The sequence below is a fragment of the Colletotrichum lupini genome, chromosome 5 (genome assembly GCF_023278565.1).
Source record: "Colletotrichum lupini chromosome 5, complete sequence".
NCBI lineage: Eukaryota > Fungi > Ascomycota > Sordariomycetes > Glomerellales > Glomerellaceae > Colletotrichum > Colletotrichum lupini.
In genome coordinates this window covers 1,101,063-1,116,262 of record NC_064678.1, presented here as the reverse complement: position 1 = coordinate 1,116,262, position 15,200 = coordinate 1,101,063, and the positions used below count along the sequence as shown (strand labels likewise).

General features: G+C 39.8%; 4 protein-coding genes across 4 annotated transcripts; 1 reads left to right on the top strand and 3 right to left on the bottom strand.

Moving 5' to 3' along the window:
• Nucleotides 1–29: 29 nt before the first annotated feature.
• CLUP02_09756 (uncharacterized protein) lies at nucleotides 30–1,161 on the bottom strand (the record flags this gene model as incomplete). Its single annotated transcript, XM_049288734.1, has 6 exons — nucleotides 30–249; nucleotides 347–400; nucleotides 465–491; nucleotides 584–776; nucleotides 859–1,052; nucleotides 1,118–1,161. The coding sequence occupies 6 exons, from the start codon at nucleotides 1,159–1,161 to the stop codon at nucleotides 30–32; spliced, it is 732 nt and encodes a 243-aa protein (XP_049145878.1).
• A 7,115-nt stretch (nucleotides 1,162–8,276) lies between these two features.
• Nucleotides 8,277–10,043, bottom strand: CLUP02_09755 (uncharacterized protein; the record flags this gene model as incomplete). Its single annotated transcript, XM_049288733.1, has 4 exons — nucleotides 8,277–9,269; nucleotides 9,338–9,680; nucleotides 9,746–9,812; nucleotides 9,869–10,043. 4 exons carry the CDS (start codon nucleotides 10,041–10,043, stop codon nucleotides 8,277–8,279), a joined length of 1,578 nt encoding a protein of 525 aa, XP_049145877.1.
• An 847-nt stretch (nucleotides 10,044–10,890) lies between these two features.
• Nucleotides 10,891–12,307, bottom strand: CLUP02_09754 (uncharacterized protein; the record flags this gene model as incomplete). Its single annotated transcript, XM_049288732.1, has 3 exons — nucleotides 10,891–11,445; nucleotides 11,524–11,819; nucleotides 11,902–12,307. The coding sequence occupies 3 exons, from the start codon at nucleotides 12,305–12,307 to the stop codon at nucleotides 10,891–10,893; spliced, it is 1,257 nt and encodes a 418-aa protein (XP_049145876.1).
• A 415-nt stretch (nucleotides 12,308–12,722) lies between these two features.
• On the top strand, nucleotides 12,723–13,826 carry CLUP02_09753 (cupin domain-containing protein; the record flags this gene model as incomplete). Its single annotated transcript, XM_049288731.1, has 2 exons — nucleotides 12,723–13,025; nucleotides 13,080–13,826. The coding sequence occupies 2 exons, from the start codon at nucleotides 12,723–12,725 to the stop codon at nucleotides 13,824–13,826; spliced, it is 1,050 nt and encodes a 349-aa protein (XP_049145875.1).
• Between the last annotated feature and the right edge of the window lie 1,374 nt (nucleotides 13,827–15,200).

Here is a 15,200-nt window from a genome sequence, read left to right as displayed (position 1 = left end):
GAGGTAGAAAAAAAGGTATCAGGCCAGAATCAGATGTTCGATGACTTCAGAACCGGAACACCCGCCGTCTTTCGTTTGTCGATGGAGATCTTTTTGGTGGATGGGAAAGCTGGGTATGCGTTATGCAGGAAAAAGGTGTGAAAACAGCCCGCCTGCTGTGCTCGCCGCGCGCATCCGAAACGCTGCCGGTGCCGCAGGAACGTGGGAACGCGCGCTCCAAACGATCGACCTCCACCCCCGCACAAAGTGCTACGACGGACGGCAAGCAGATGCGGGGAATGTTCTGTGGGGTAGAGTAGTAACGCCGGGGAGAAGGTTCAGGGAGAGAGGGCAGCAAAGAGGCTACGGATAGAGACTAGGAGGAGGGGGCTTGGGGGTGAGGGAGACGGATCGAGGGAGACTGGGGGAGAGGTTCTTCAAGCAAATTACATGTGTCTCTATTGGTAAGCTTGGTCAGCCGACACCCTAGTCTCCCGATCTTCGGGGAGGTCCTGTTGAATCAAGCATTCTCAGCTTGGAACAGATTAAAACAAGAGCTTTGTCACTTTGTGATAGTATGGAGTTGACTCAGGAGCAACCTCACGTGGGATTGGGCTGTGATGACGGCAATGCGACTGAGTCGCGCACCAAAAAAAGGGGGAACCGATGGTCCAGGGAGACAAAGTCATAACTCGGCGTACTATCAATGAACCATTTCCATTCGATTTGGTCTCTCTCCTTCTCCTGGGTTGTATCAGACGAACATTGAGTATCAGTATTCACTGCTTCTCTGCTCCCTAGACTGACCCATCCATGCCTTCTATCCGGCCAATTCGAGTCAACTCTTTCTGCTATTCTCACTTTTTACTGCTTACTAACGTCGAGTTCCCCTCTGTGCGGGGTTACAGAATCTCCACTCGTAGCCGGGAATTCCGGTTTGTTTACGTCGGCTTTGCCGCCAGTGTTGCATCGATCGAGAAGGGCCGAAAACGTGCAGATGTCCAGAACTCACTGTCACAACAGAAGGTTGATCAACAAGCGATTGTGGATTCATGTTCAGCGATTGCAGTACACTTTTTTGAAGCAACTGCGGCGAGACCCGCTTAAAGAGTTTTTTTTCCTCATTTCCAGTTGTCACAAAAAGCGGGCCCACTCAATGTAGGCAGCATTAACCACATCCATATCTCGTGACATACCCCCTAGACGCCTAGAGCCGTCATCCGTGTAATGGACGTCTGTACTACGCCTTAGCCCTGTAGATGGCAGCCTCAGCCCCATAGGTAGCAGACTAGTTAGAAAACCTGGTATTTATACTACGCCTTAGCCCTGCAGGTAGTAGACTAGCTAGAAAAACTATGCCTATACGGAGACTCGAACGGTTGCCTCTCGCTTTTGGGGTACACGACCTGTAGATAATGCGGCACTTAACCATTATAGCAATAGTAGATAGGAGCTGGGCTTATAACTATTACGAGTTATAGTACGTAGTAATGGGCATACGGAGTATAGTAAAAGTAGCTTAATTATTAAAGTGGAAATAAATAAAAAGAAAAGGTCTATATATATAATATCTAAGATAGACACGTGATTTAGTACGTAACGGGCACTTTATAAGGTACGATTACTATCCTTATTACGTAATATACTCCCTAATTACTACCGCTAGGGAGCTATTATACTTAAAATAGAATCTTTAAATACCCTTATAAAGGCCTAATTTAGTTAAATATAAATAAAAGAAAATTAAGCATAAGGGATACGCGTTTTTTAAACCGCGTTTATTATAAATATATCTTTTTATTTAAAGTAAATAGAATCCTAACTTAGAATAGCGCGTATTTTATTACTTTTAGTATATAAATTATTAAGGGCGAGGCTACTTAGCTACCTTACGTATATCTAAATTCTCGCGGCGTTACTTAGCTATTATTTTTCTTTTTCTTTTTAACTTCTCATAATTATTATAAATACCCCCGTTTATTATACGCGCACGCCTACGCCGTCAAATCGTTTATTAATTTTATTTTAAATATAAATATTTAATATATTTAAAAATAATAATAAATTTCGCACAATTTTTATAATACCTCTTATATATATATTAAATAATTTACTAAGAGTTTAAATAAGTAATAATACTAACGAGCCCTTCTAAGTTATTACCCCCCCCTACGACCTTCTATTTACTTACTAAGGCCCGGCTACTAAGCTCTCTCTCCTTAGTTAAAAGGATATTAAAGTTATTAGTTAAGATACCGAGGACTTTATTAAGTTCGAGGCTCTCCTTAGTAACCGTAATAAGGGTAATAATAAAGTAAATAATAATAATAAGAGTTTTAACGGGCTTTTACCTATTCCCCCCTCGGAGTTTAAAAATAAGGATAAGACTAGTTCGGATAATAAGCCCTTTAAAAAGGGTATATTATATACTTATTATTTTAAAAGTTTATATTTAATATTATTTTAAAATTTAAAAAACACAAGGCTAGCTCTTTTTAAAAGGGTGGTAAAAAATAAAAAAAAACGCCGAGAGGCTAAGGTACCCCCCGTAATAAGTATAGTTCTTTTTACTATTCTAGGCCTATTTAACGTATACCTTTAGGTATTAAGTTTTTCTAAGCATAGCCTAAATTAATTATTTTTAACTATTTTAACTATTTATAATAGCTTCTTACGTATTATAAAAGTTAAGAAGTATACGGAAATATTCGAACTTAGCTCGTAAAAAGTTTTTAGTAAGTCTATTTATTAATATATTTTTTATTAATATATAAATAACTTCGAAGCTACCTTTAGTATGCTCTTATCTTAGCTATATATTTTATATATTAATATAGTAAAGTTAAATAGCTATTCTTTCTCCTTCCCCTACGATAAGTCGAATTATTTACTAATTATCGTAATTAACTAACTATACTTTTCTTAGGTTAAGGGTAATATCCTTAAAAAGGCGCTTTAGAGCTATAGTCTTTTTTATAGTTTCCTTAAAATAAAGAAGCTTAGCTTTAGTAATTAATATCGTAACCGTTACTTAGTATACTAATTTTTATTAAATTAGGCTACTAAAAAGGAATATTATATATTCTTAAAATAATTGTCGTATTACCTCGTTATTTATAAAGCTAGTATTTTTAGTTAGAAATAATAATTACGTACTTAGTATATTACCGTAATAGAGCATAAGATATTTTATTATATAAAGATATCGGATATAGTAGTCAATTACTTTAATATAGGTTATGCTTAGGTTAGTTAGGAACTATAATAATTACGAGTAAGTAAAAGCGACGTCTAATCTAATTATAATAGCTATATAAAGCACACTCCTAACCTTTTTTTAATAACTCTTTATTTCCTTTTTTATTACCTACCCCTCGTTTAGTTTAAACTCTTTTTAAAAAAGAGGAGTAGCTAGATATAATAAATCTATAAAGTCGAAGCGCTTAGTAACTCGCTTAATATATACGTCGTAAATAAAATAAACTTTATAAGTAGTACGGTTTTATAAAATCCGCACTCTAAAGAAGTAATTAATTAGTCTATTTTCTTTAAAGTTAATATATTTTTTTATACCGTTAACGATCCCCTAAGCCGCCTTTTAATTATCTTAATAATATAGAATAATAAAATTATTAACGTAGAATACTAGTATTACCTTCTTATTTACGGTTTAGTAAATATAGATCTCTTTATAATTATATATTATATTTATATTATAAAGTATAGAAGTAAAAGTTTAGAACTAGAGAATTAATAAGTTTCGGAGGCTATATAGAGCGCGTTAGAGTTTATTTATTTTATTAATAACCTTATGTCCCTCTAGGAGTTTAATAATTACTAGCTTCTCGCTCTTAAGAAGCGCGTTAAGGAATATATTAATAGTATTATATTAGTCTATTTTAAGGTCGAATTAAGTAGCTATTATTATTATAAGCCTAAAGGCCTTTGTAGCGAGCGTTAAAGCGTACGTATTTTATAAAGGGTTAAGTAGTTATATGTCCCCTCTTATATATATACATACTTTTACCTTACTAACCTCGTTATTAACGTCGTATTTATAAATATATACCTACTTTAATAAAAGTAAGATCCCTTATTTAAAATTATAGTCGACCTCTTCTTATATACTAATATCCCTTAGCTTTTTTATTTTTACGTTTATAGTATCCCTAAGTAACTTTTATAATTATAATAAGAGATATTTAATATTACTAAACTTCTTTAGTAAGCTCTAGAAGTTAATTTTAATAAGTCGTGGTTTTTAAACTCCTCTAGAGCGCTCTAAGTAAGTCCTATAAACTACTCTTTTTATTACTTAATAAAGTATTATATATCCTATACTACTTTCCTCTATAGCTTTTTATTAATTAAGTATAAAAATAGAGAAAAAGTAGTCCTAGAGACGGTTATAGTAATTATTATCTCCTATATTTAAATATAAGAGCGTTACGAAAATGTTATTATCGAAGCGTTATAGAGGTCTATAGGCCCGGTTTAAACGTCTAGGACCTAACGGAGCTTTACTTAGTACTTAATAAGGCAGTTTTTATAAGCTCTATTCTTATATAATAATAGAGGTTTATTATAAGGGTTCCTTACTAATATTAACTTTAGTATTAAGAATTACTTCTTTATAATTAGTACCTCGTTTACTGCGTACTTTAGCGTTTTATTAAGAGCTATTAAGAATTAAAGGCTTAAGAACCTTTATAATATATATAAGCGCTTATAAGGAGGACTATGGACTATATAAAGCCGTTTATAACCTAGTTATTATATCCCCTTCCTTACCCCTACCCCCGAGCTTGCGCAAGGGGGTTATTTTAGGGGTTAATAATAATAATAAGACTATATTAGCCTCTTTAGCCTTATTTACCGCACTTTAAAGTACGTCTATTTATTACTTAGCGTCCTAAATAGTTAAAAATTTAATAGTAATACTATCCTTAACTATAGAGTTATTTTAAGTATTAGTATTTTTAAAGTCTAGATCTACTTCCCCGAGTGCTCGAACTAACGTATTATTAGTATTAAAAAGTTCTTATATTTCTTAGATTATTAGATTTACTTACTCGCTTACGATAGCTTATTCCTCGTATATAGGATTATAAAAAACTTCTTTATTAAACTTAATATTTTTTATAATAAATACCTACTTAAGGGCGGGTACTTAGACCCTATATAGGTTATGCGTTTTTAGTATATATTTAACTAAGTATTTTATATACTCGTAGGGAAGTACTTTAAACTCCTTTTAATATATACCCCTCTTACGATCCTTATAAAAAGGGTATACTTAGTAACTATATATATAGAGGCTACTAAGATATAGGGTAATTAGTTTAGAATCTTATACTTAGTAACCCGTTTATTATTAGCGTTAATACTATTTTTACTAATTAATTTTTATTATAATAAGTAAATCTCCTTTATTAGCCTCCCGTAGGGTAATATTATAAATAAAGATTATTATTAGTACTATTTCGTCCTATAGATTTATAAAGAGGTTTATAAAAAGGTATATCTTACGAGCTTTAATAATTATAAGTTAACTTACTTTTTTAACATTACTTACGGGTTCTTTTATATATAAAAATAGAAGTTCTATTCTAATTCTTAGCTCGCTATATTACGTTTTATATTCGTATTTAACGTTTATAGTTAAGAGAGCGGTCTTATTATTATTTTTAAAGAAGTAAATTAGAGTCCTTTTTTAATAATAAATTACTACCTCGAGGCTCTATAGTATAAAAAGCACTTCCTCCTCTATTTTTATCCTTAAAAAGAACCCCCTAAGCTACTTACTATATTTATCAGAAGCTATAAATATATATTATTATTGATTAAAAAATAGTTCGAAATAGAAGAGATCTTAGTATATACGGTACTATAGCTATAAGGCTTTTTTTAAGGGTAGTCCTCTTAAGACTACTATCTTAGCTTTAGATAATATATATACTTTATACTTAACTTATAATAGAGGTTTAATACGTATACCTCGAGTCTTATATAATAATTAATAAAAAGCATTAGGTCTAAGATAACCTATTTTAAGGTACTAGAGGAGCGCGCTATTAAACCTCTTATAAGTATATTAATATAAGTAACGGAATTTTCTATAGCTAACTAGTAGTATAATACTAGCTAGGCTCTATAGGATACGCTTAAGGTTTATAAAAAAAGGATAGGATTAGAAAAGCTTATATTTAAAGAAGATTAGATTATTCTTTTAAATAAGCTACTTTTTAATAATACTCTTATAAAGCGTTTTTTATTATAAAGTATAATTTAAACCGTAATACTAGAGTACGCTTTTATTTAGTAAAGTTTCTAAGACTATATTAATATAAAATCCCTTAATATAAGCGACGTTCTAGAGCTTTAGATCGTAGGTTCCCTTTCCTTTAGGTCTATTTAAAATACCCTTTATAATACGAGTGCCGCATATAATAATAAGTAATATAATAGTTCTTAATTTAACGTAGTCTTTATTACTTAATAATACGTAACTCTCGGGTTTAAGTAGGCTCTTGTTATTAATTAAATATATTACTCTATAGCTATTTATTACCGTGCTCTAAAAAAGGGGGTAAGCGCTACTTATAGGGGTGCTAAAAATTGCGTTTATTTTTAAGTCCTAACTCTTTATAAGTATAGCGACTACGTAGCCCTCGTCCTAGTTTATTAATAAGCTCGTTATAAGTTAGTTAGAGGATCTTTTTAGAAACCTAGGTTTTTTAGGGGTTCTATCGTTCTTTAGTTAATTAGCTTTTTTAAGCTTATTATAGAGTAATTTTTACTTACTTAATTTAATAGCGGCGAGGACTTTTTCTATATAGCTCCTTAGTATTCGTATTAATAACTTACTAACGTTTCGGCTTATAAATACTTATTTTAATTTTTAATATACTATAGGGTGCTACGGGTGTGCGCGATTATAAGGGTATATAATGTTACCCTTATTATTTATATCGTTAACTAAGTTAGAGCGTTTAGTAAAAGTAGAGTAAGCCCTTTTTTAACCTAAAGGTCGTTTAGTATATACGTCCTAGGTTACTAAGCTAAATATATACGTAATCTCCTCGAGGGTCCTTATGTGCGTTCCGAAGGCTATTAATTTGCTAAAGGTTTTATATATACGTTAGCCCTATATAGGGTTAAGTTTAGACTTAATTATAATTAAGAAGTTAAGTACGGCGATCTCTTTATTAATTTTTAAAATATTATACGTTTTAGTTCGGAGGTAAGTAAACTATTACTCTTTATACTAATATTAGGGGTTAATTCTAGTCCTCGCTTTATTAAGAGCTTATTAATATTCCTCTCGAACCGCATTCCTTACTACTAGTTCGGGGGGCATAAATTCCTATTTTAAATACTTAATAATTCGCTATATATTAAACTTAGCGCCGTTCTTAATAACTTTTTAAAATACGTATTTATATAGTATAGCGTTAATTAATTTTACTAATTACTAAGCGAGGACTTTAATATACGTATTAATAATATTACGTTCGTAAGCTATAAGTTACTTATATTTAGTATCGAGCTCTTATTATTTTTAAATATTCTTAAGTATATAGATCCTTTTTATAAGTATGGTATAAGGATAGATTTATTTACGTAAAGTAAGTAGTATAGCTAGCTTTATAAAAAGAAACCCGGCTTAGTTCTATAGGTTACTTATATTTAAAAAAGTTAAAAGGTTCGTATTAAGAGTTATATTTAGAAGCTATTAATAGAGGATTTCTTAGTTTCTTTAGTCGTTTTTAAATACTTTATAACGGGCTTAGTAGGCTCGTAGTTCTTTTTTATTACGGGTTATAATTAATTATTTAAATTCTAAGGGCGAAGTAAGCACTATAGAGGGGTCGAGGAATATATTAGAATTTAGAGTATTTAGGTCGACGTACTTTTAAACCCCGATACCCTTACTTATAGCGCAAAGTACGTTAAACTATTTAATTTAATTATTATAGTTAGTTAGTTTAGCTTAGGCTAAAGTAGGTACGAATAAGTCGGTTATTTTAAAGAGATCGTAGGAATCGTGTTAATAAGTACGTTATCGTGGTATGGGGTTTTAACTAAGAGCTAGGCTCATAACTGTCACAAAAAGCGGGCCCACTCAATGTAGGCAGCATTAACCACATCCATATCTCGTAACACCAGTTCTCTACCAAAACAGTTTTCGATACTCAAAACAAAAGTCGTCCCAAAACAGGAGATAGGGCCCATAACTAAACGCACACACACGCGTCTGTTGGTAACATCCCGCGGGCCGCGGACACACATACAACTCACTTGGTGTCCATAGGACCCAGGTTGAGCTTGTGGCTTTCAAACTTGCGCGCCGAGATGCCCTGCTCAAACATGATATCCAACTCCTCAAACGTGCGTCCCTTGGTGCCCGGAACATCAAAGTAGAGAACCACCAACATGAGAATGCCCATGACAAAGAAGATCCACCCAATGTGACCGCCCATGTTGAGCTCGTCCTGGTTGAAGAGGTACGGCAGGATGATGGTCCAAATGGTGGACACGATGGAGGAGAAGGCGAAGCCGATACCAAGCGACTTGGCGCGGAGCTTTGAAGCGGAGACCTCACCGGCCACGGCCATGGAGGCACCCACTGCGGGTCCGTAGGAGATGGAGGTGAATACAAGCGAGACTCCAATCGTCAAGAGCGAGGCGTTTGTCTTGGGGAATGCGGCAGCGACACCCATGGTAAAATACATGGCCACGCAGATAGAGACGCCAAAGAACAGAAGTGGGCGGTGGCGGAGTCTGCCCATCATGATGGAGTTGACGATGGCAGAGACGACACCAGCCGCGATACCGACCTGGACGAGCAGGAGGACAGTCTTGCTAGAGAGGCCAGTCTGGTTGAGGAAGTAAGGGGCGTTGGAGGACAGCACGGCACCGGCAACCTGGGGGATGTAGAAGCAGATGAGGATGATGCGCGTGCGTCTCCAGTTGGTGCCCTTGAAGCAGTCTAGGTAGGAAGCGGCCTCCATCTGCAGGCGACGTTCGGTCTCGACGTTGTCGATGATCTGGCCAAGGCGCGCATCGATATCTTCGTTCGGGCCGGAAAGCCTCTCGAGGGCCTTGCGGGCAGCGTCGTGCTTGTTCTTGAAGACCAACCAGGTGGGCGATTCGGGAACGAAGGGGAGACCGAGGAGGATAAGGCCGGGGAATGTCCATGCGGCAGCGAAGACGACACGGAAGGCGGCCTTGTCCATAATAGCAACGCGGGAGAAGCTGGCAGCGATGGCACTGAGCATGCCAAGGTTCTGTTTGCGTTTTGGTTAGAGTTATGTTCCTCAGGTTATACTTATTGCAGGATGTTGATAAGACTTACGAGCATGATGGTGTTGATAGACAAGCAAATGCCTCTAACGGGTAGGGGTGCAATCTCGGAAACATAGGTTTGCGTGGTAGAAGTCAAGAGACCGACAGCAAATCCAGTGACAATCTTGCCGCCCAGGAATTCCGGTGGTGTCACGGAGACGTAGCTGATGGCAATGCCGGCAGAGGCGATGATTGATGCCAAAGCGAAGACGGAGCGACGACCGAACCAATCTTGCATGTAACCGGCGAAGAGAGAACCAAACAACATCATGACATTGTACATCGCACTCCAAGCAGATTGCCAGTAGGCGGGAATAATGAGTGTTCCATTGACTTCAGATGCAAAGGTCATCCTAAAGAAACACAGTAGTTAGTTTGTGATTACTCGTTGTAGTCTTCAGGGGTTTGAGGGGCTTACTGGAATGCCGGCATGGCCAAGCATACTGAGAGTGCCAAGTTTTCGAAACCAATCAAAGTTGAGCCAACTGAATTCCCAGAGTTAGTTAAGTTGACAAGTTTTCCATCAAGAACAATTACTTACAGTTGGCGTAAATAGTCCACAGCAACACCCTTGGGTTGTCCCAAAGACATTTCATGAGGCTCATGTGGCGATCAGCCTCACGCAAAGCCTCCTCATTGTGCTGAACGTCGACCTTGTCGATTATAACATCGCTTTTGCGAATGTCATCGCGAGGCGAAGTAGGTGATGAGTCCATTGTGAATTAGAACTCTACGACCGGTTGATCGTTGCTGGGTTGCTTCTGTCGGCGATGGAGTTACGCCGACCCGGAGTCTGGTTCGGAGATGTGCCTACGTTCCAGCGTAATGCACAGCGGCAGGGGTGGCAAAGAGGTCTGAAGTTGTCAAAGACGGGATGTCGGTGACTCGGATTGCCGATTTGAGGATGTTGATGGGATGGGATGTCTGTCAGTCGATGCCAGAACGCAGATGGGCTGATGGATAAAGTAGGCTCGGAGGGTTATATCAAACTTTGACCGACTTTGCAGTTGCACTGAGGACTCCTGGCGAACGCTGGAACCGGGATCGAACCGGGCAAGGGTCGGAGTTCCCGGCTGCACCCCAGACTTTCTTCAACACTTTAGGGTGGCGGGGACCCCGGATGGTGCTAACTCGTTTTGACCGGCACATGAAAGAGTGGGTGGCTTAGGTTTCTGTCACGCTTGACACGTAAGTGTGCAGCTGATGCACTATGTTATCCATAGTATTTCTCTTCTTGGTCGAGTATTGGATTTGCGTGTCAGGTTTTGCGTTGTTTACTACCCGCTGTCAATTCGACCGAGACACACTACAACTACAGACACACGTACGGATCATCCGAATTCACGATTGAGTTTCGTATAGTCTGAACTTCATGCATGAACTCGATGACTGACAGTTTGGATGATTTACGGCTCAAAGGAAGCTGTAAGTCTCACTTGGCGCAGCCAACCACATTTCTCAATCGAATTTGCAATTTTCACGTAGTTAGTTTTTGAGCCAGATGAGTCCATTTCATATTGACCACCTTAGCTTCCGCTAAACTAACTCCTTCTTGCCCCTGGCTCACTTTTTGACCAAGCTCTCCAAAAAGTCAAAGCCTTCTCTCTGAAGATTCCAAGTTTGGGATCCCACCTTCATCTTGGCGGCAAACGTATGTTCCTCGCCCGGAATTTCCCTCAATTCAGATTTGACCCCCTTTTCCTTCAGCACCTTGATCAAATCTTGGCTAAGCTCAAGGGGCACCATAGTATCCGCCTGTCCATGCACGATGAAGGTCGGCGGGAAAGACGGAGTGATGTTTCTGATGGGGTCGACCGCATCCCAGTTCTTGTCAGGAACAATGGTGTTCATGACATTGCCGGTGGCTATTTGTGTCATCGCAAACGCCTGTCTCGGGTCATCAAAGTTGGGCGGCCCTGGCGCCTGACCTTCCAGTGACACTCCTCCAAGAATTGGCACTGGGTCTTCGTCAAAGACTTTGTTCAAGAATTCCTGTGTGAGACCTTTGGGCAATTTTGCTGCTACGTGCGGCAATGGTTTCTCCCAGAACGCGTGGGTGAAGTTGCTAGGCCCGTACATGTCATAAATACCAGCAACGGGGCGGTCAACTCCAAAGCCCTGTAAAGTGACCATGGGTTAGCATGGACGAATCTGGTAACTGTAATGACTTGCAGACACTAAGTTGCATGAACTTACCAAGGCAAGGGATAGAGTGCCGCCAGACGACGTCCCAAATGCAAAGACATGGTCAGTGTCAACGGCATATGATCCATCAGCATTAGCGTCAAGGGCCTTCTGAAGACCACCATCATACACCCATCCCAGGAGGTCACGACAATCTCTCATCGGCCCATCCAGAAGCGTGACTTGAGGGCACAGACGGTGATTAGGGGCTATGACAATCCAGCCTCTGCTAAGGCAGTCAGCTACTTGGTCCTTGTTGACCATCTTGGAGGAGCCGAGATGGAATGCGCCTCCGTGGATATTGATGACTAGACACACGACTGTTAATCCGAAGTGACTCCATTGGACCTTTGGTGTGGCCCGCCATGCAAGGGTTGTGAGTATACATACCAACCGGACATTTTGCCTTGTTGGTTTCCCCAAGCGGCGGGGCATAGACATCCACATCGATCTCTTGTGACCCTATGGTCTTGTAGACTGCACGGAAAGAGGCTGGGCTTGCCATGACGAAAAAGTTGTTGGTTTGTCGTGTTCTTGGCTGGTAAGGTGGCTTTGTCTCAGTGGCCGTGACCTCAGGAGTGACAGCAGCAGTGACAGCGGCAGTGATAATTAGAGAGACGCAGAAAGTGCAATCAAAGAAAGTCCGGGGTAATGATGTGGCGGGGGACAACCTAGATAGCTTAACAATGGGAAGCAAACTGGAGACGCGGCCCACGAGGCTCGCTAGAATCTCCCACCGAGCCGGGCTTCCGGGCGGCGGAGACCGCGTGGCGACGTGAACGTTGGCTACGCCCATTGACGATTGTTCGAAACAGCGGAAATTCCGCTACTGTATCGGGGCTGTTCCGGATCTGTTCCCGGGATATCCGAACTCCCGCACTGACGAGCCGAACTGGGGGGCCTTTACGAGGGGCAGCAAAACGTGTGGTCCCGGTGGGCGGCGTCAAATAGTTTCCCGTCGAACTCGAAGTAGAGTTAGAATGCGGGGAAGCGAAGCTCTGTAAAAGGCTGGACTGGCGCCGCTTGCATCCCCGGAACGTGAAGAGAGCCCATCTTCAGCAAACCCCCTCAACAACTCCAAAGTCTCCAACTTGTGTGTCCACGATCCAGAGATCTAGACCCTTGACAAACGCCCCCACTCACATTCTCTTACCCAGCATCTTTCATTCTCTCTTCGTTGATTGGACAATCCCACAATCACTTTGCCCATCATGAGCATTCCCGTTCTCTCCACCCCTCCTGATGCCAGGACGAGCTACATTATCGACCAGCTCGAGGGTGAGCGCGTCACGATCCCCGGTAGCAAGGGTGTCTTCAGAATTTTGGCCTCGTCAAAACAGACCAACGGTGGCATCGCCGTCTTCTCAAGCGGTGCCGTCCTCTCTGATGCGCCTGGCTTCCACTGGCACGCCGAGGCGCACGACGTCTTCCTAGTGACCAAGGGATACCTGAAGCTATGGAACGGCGACAAGTGCAGAATCATGGGTCCTGGCGACTTCGCCTATGTTCCCCCTGTAAGTCTCGCCAACACTGCGCACTCGTGGCGTTCGCAGCTAATTCGATGACAGAAAGTTGTTCACAACCCCGAGCTTCTCGGGCCTCACACAGAAACCCTCGGGCTGGTTGCACCGGGTGACTGGGTTGATTTCTTCCGCTACGTCGCGGAGCAGTATGAGGGTATCATTGTGCCAGAAAATGACAACCGTGACCTGAAGAGCCTGTTGATTCCCAAGGTCATGGCCGCAAAGGATCGGTTCGACGTAAACTTTGAGCGCAACTACACCCCTCCTGAAGTCGCAGACTGGCAAGAGTCAGAAAATGTTCTCCCCGGCCCCTTGGAGCCGTACTTCCTCCGCGCCAACACCGGCCCCAGATACATCCTGGGTGGTGTGCTTTCCAGACCCTTCATCAATGCCTCCCAGTGCAGCGGCAAGTTCGCCATCACCAGCCTCGAGTCTTCCAAGCTATATGAGAAGTCCCCGCTTGCTCGGTGGTTGACGTTCCCGGAGGTGGACCACTGCTTCTGTGTCCAGGAGGGTCTCCTGAGAGTCAAGCTCAAGGAGTCTGGCTCATGGACAGAGGTCCGGGAGGGCCAGACCCTCCTGGTCTCTGCAGGACAAGCGTTCACATTGGAGTACGGCTCTCGGTTTGTGAGATCCACCGTCTTCACGAACGGCCCGGGTATCGAGACTCTCATTCAAAATGCTGGCGAGGCCTTCTCAAGTTTCGTCTTACCGGAGGAGAGTGCTGCTTGGCAGGAGGAGAAGATCAAGGAAGCCGGTGCGGCATTGGGTGTTGTGGTAGAATCATTGTAATTAGCTAGATGAATGTGCTTCCAATACTTACAGTTGGGAGACTTAGGAAAATGACTTATGAACGTTACCCTATGTACTTGTTACGCACCTTCGACAACTGCAAGTGTGACTTACATTGGAATACCCTGTGTTTATATAATCTTGGAATACACATGATCACCCTCATAAGTACTAAGTCGACCCACCCCCTTTTGGCCACCCCCCCCTTTTGGCCACCCCATCAAAACATAGTATCAAAACATCGCCACCAACTACACTTAATTAATTAACTATCTTCTATTGCTATAATAATATAGTTATTATTCTCCCTAGGTAATTCGACCCCTGCGAGTCGACTAGGACTAACTAGACGGTTACTAAAGTCCTCCTAAGCTCTCTATATATCCTAGATATTCGCAAACCTAGTATTTAGGTCTATTAATATACTCTTCTTTTTCCGCGGCCTTAATTAGTTAACTTTAGCTTCTAGAACTCGAATATAGTACTAAGATGTTATTAAATAGTAGGCCTGCTCGCTAAATACCTTTTTTACTTTTTTAAATAATAGTCGTTAAGTATTATAGTCTAGACTAAGCTCTATAAATAACTTTAACTAATCGTAGAGCTCGCTAGCCTTCCTAGGTATTAACTAGTTAATAATAAACGCCGCTAATACCTAGTTAATAGCTTTTCTAATATTACTAGTTACTTACCTAGTATCTGCGGTCTTTTTAGTTAGTATAACTAGGTTAGGTAGGACTATTAGATTAGTAAGTAGTCTGGCTATATTAGGGGGATATAGTCCAGTTACTTTCTACCTACTTTATATATTTAACGACGTTAGACTAGCTAAACGAGCTTTTTAATAATAACTTAAAAAGTACCGCTTTTTAACGATAATAGAATTATTTACTATGTCCTCCTTACTAAGCTCCTTCTTATACTTAGACTTAATAGGTCTAAAGATAGCTATATCTAACGGCTAGAGGATATAAGAAGTATATAATAATAAGAACAATAAGTAGACGTTATTTTTATAGTATTCCTATATAAATTCTATCGTCGTATAACTCCTATAGCTATTTAGAACTAATAGTTAAGGCTTATTAAGTATACTAAGCCCCCTAAGGAGGGGGGTCTTAGTCTATAATAAGAATACTATTTTTAACTACTTAAGAGCAGTCTTATTAGTCGTCTAGCTATTATCTATTACTATAAACTCCTAACTAATATAAGGGTTAAGTTTAAGTAGAAACTACTACTACTATACCGACTTTCCCTTATATATAACTAGTAGTTTAATAGCTCGACTATTAGTAAAAATACACTCGATTATAAACACCTAAGCACGCAAACTAGGCTCTTTTTTTCGTACTACTATAGTCTCTACCTTAC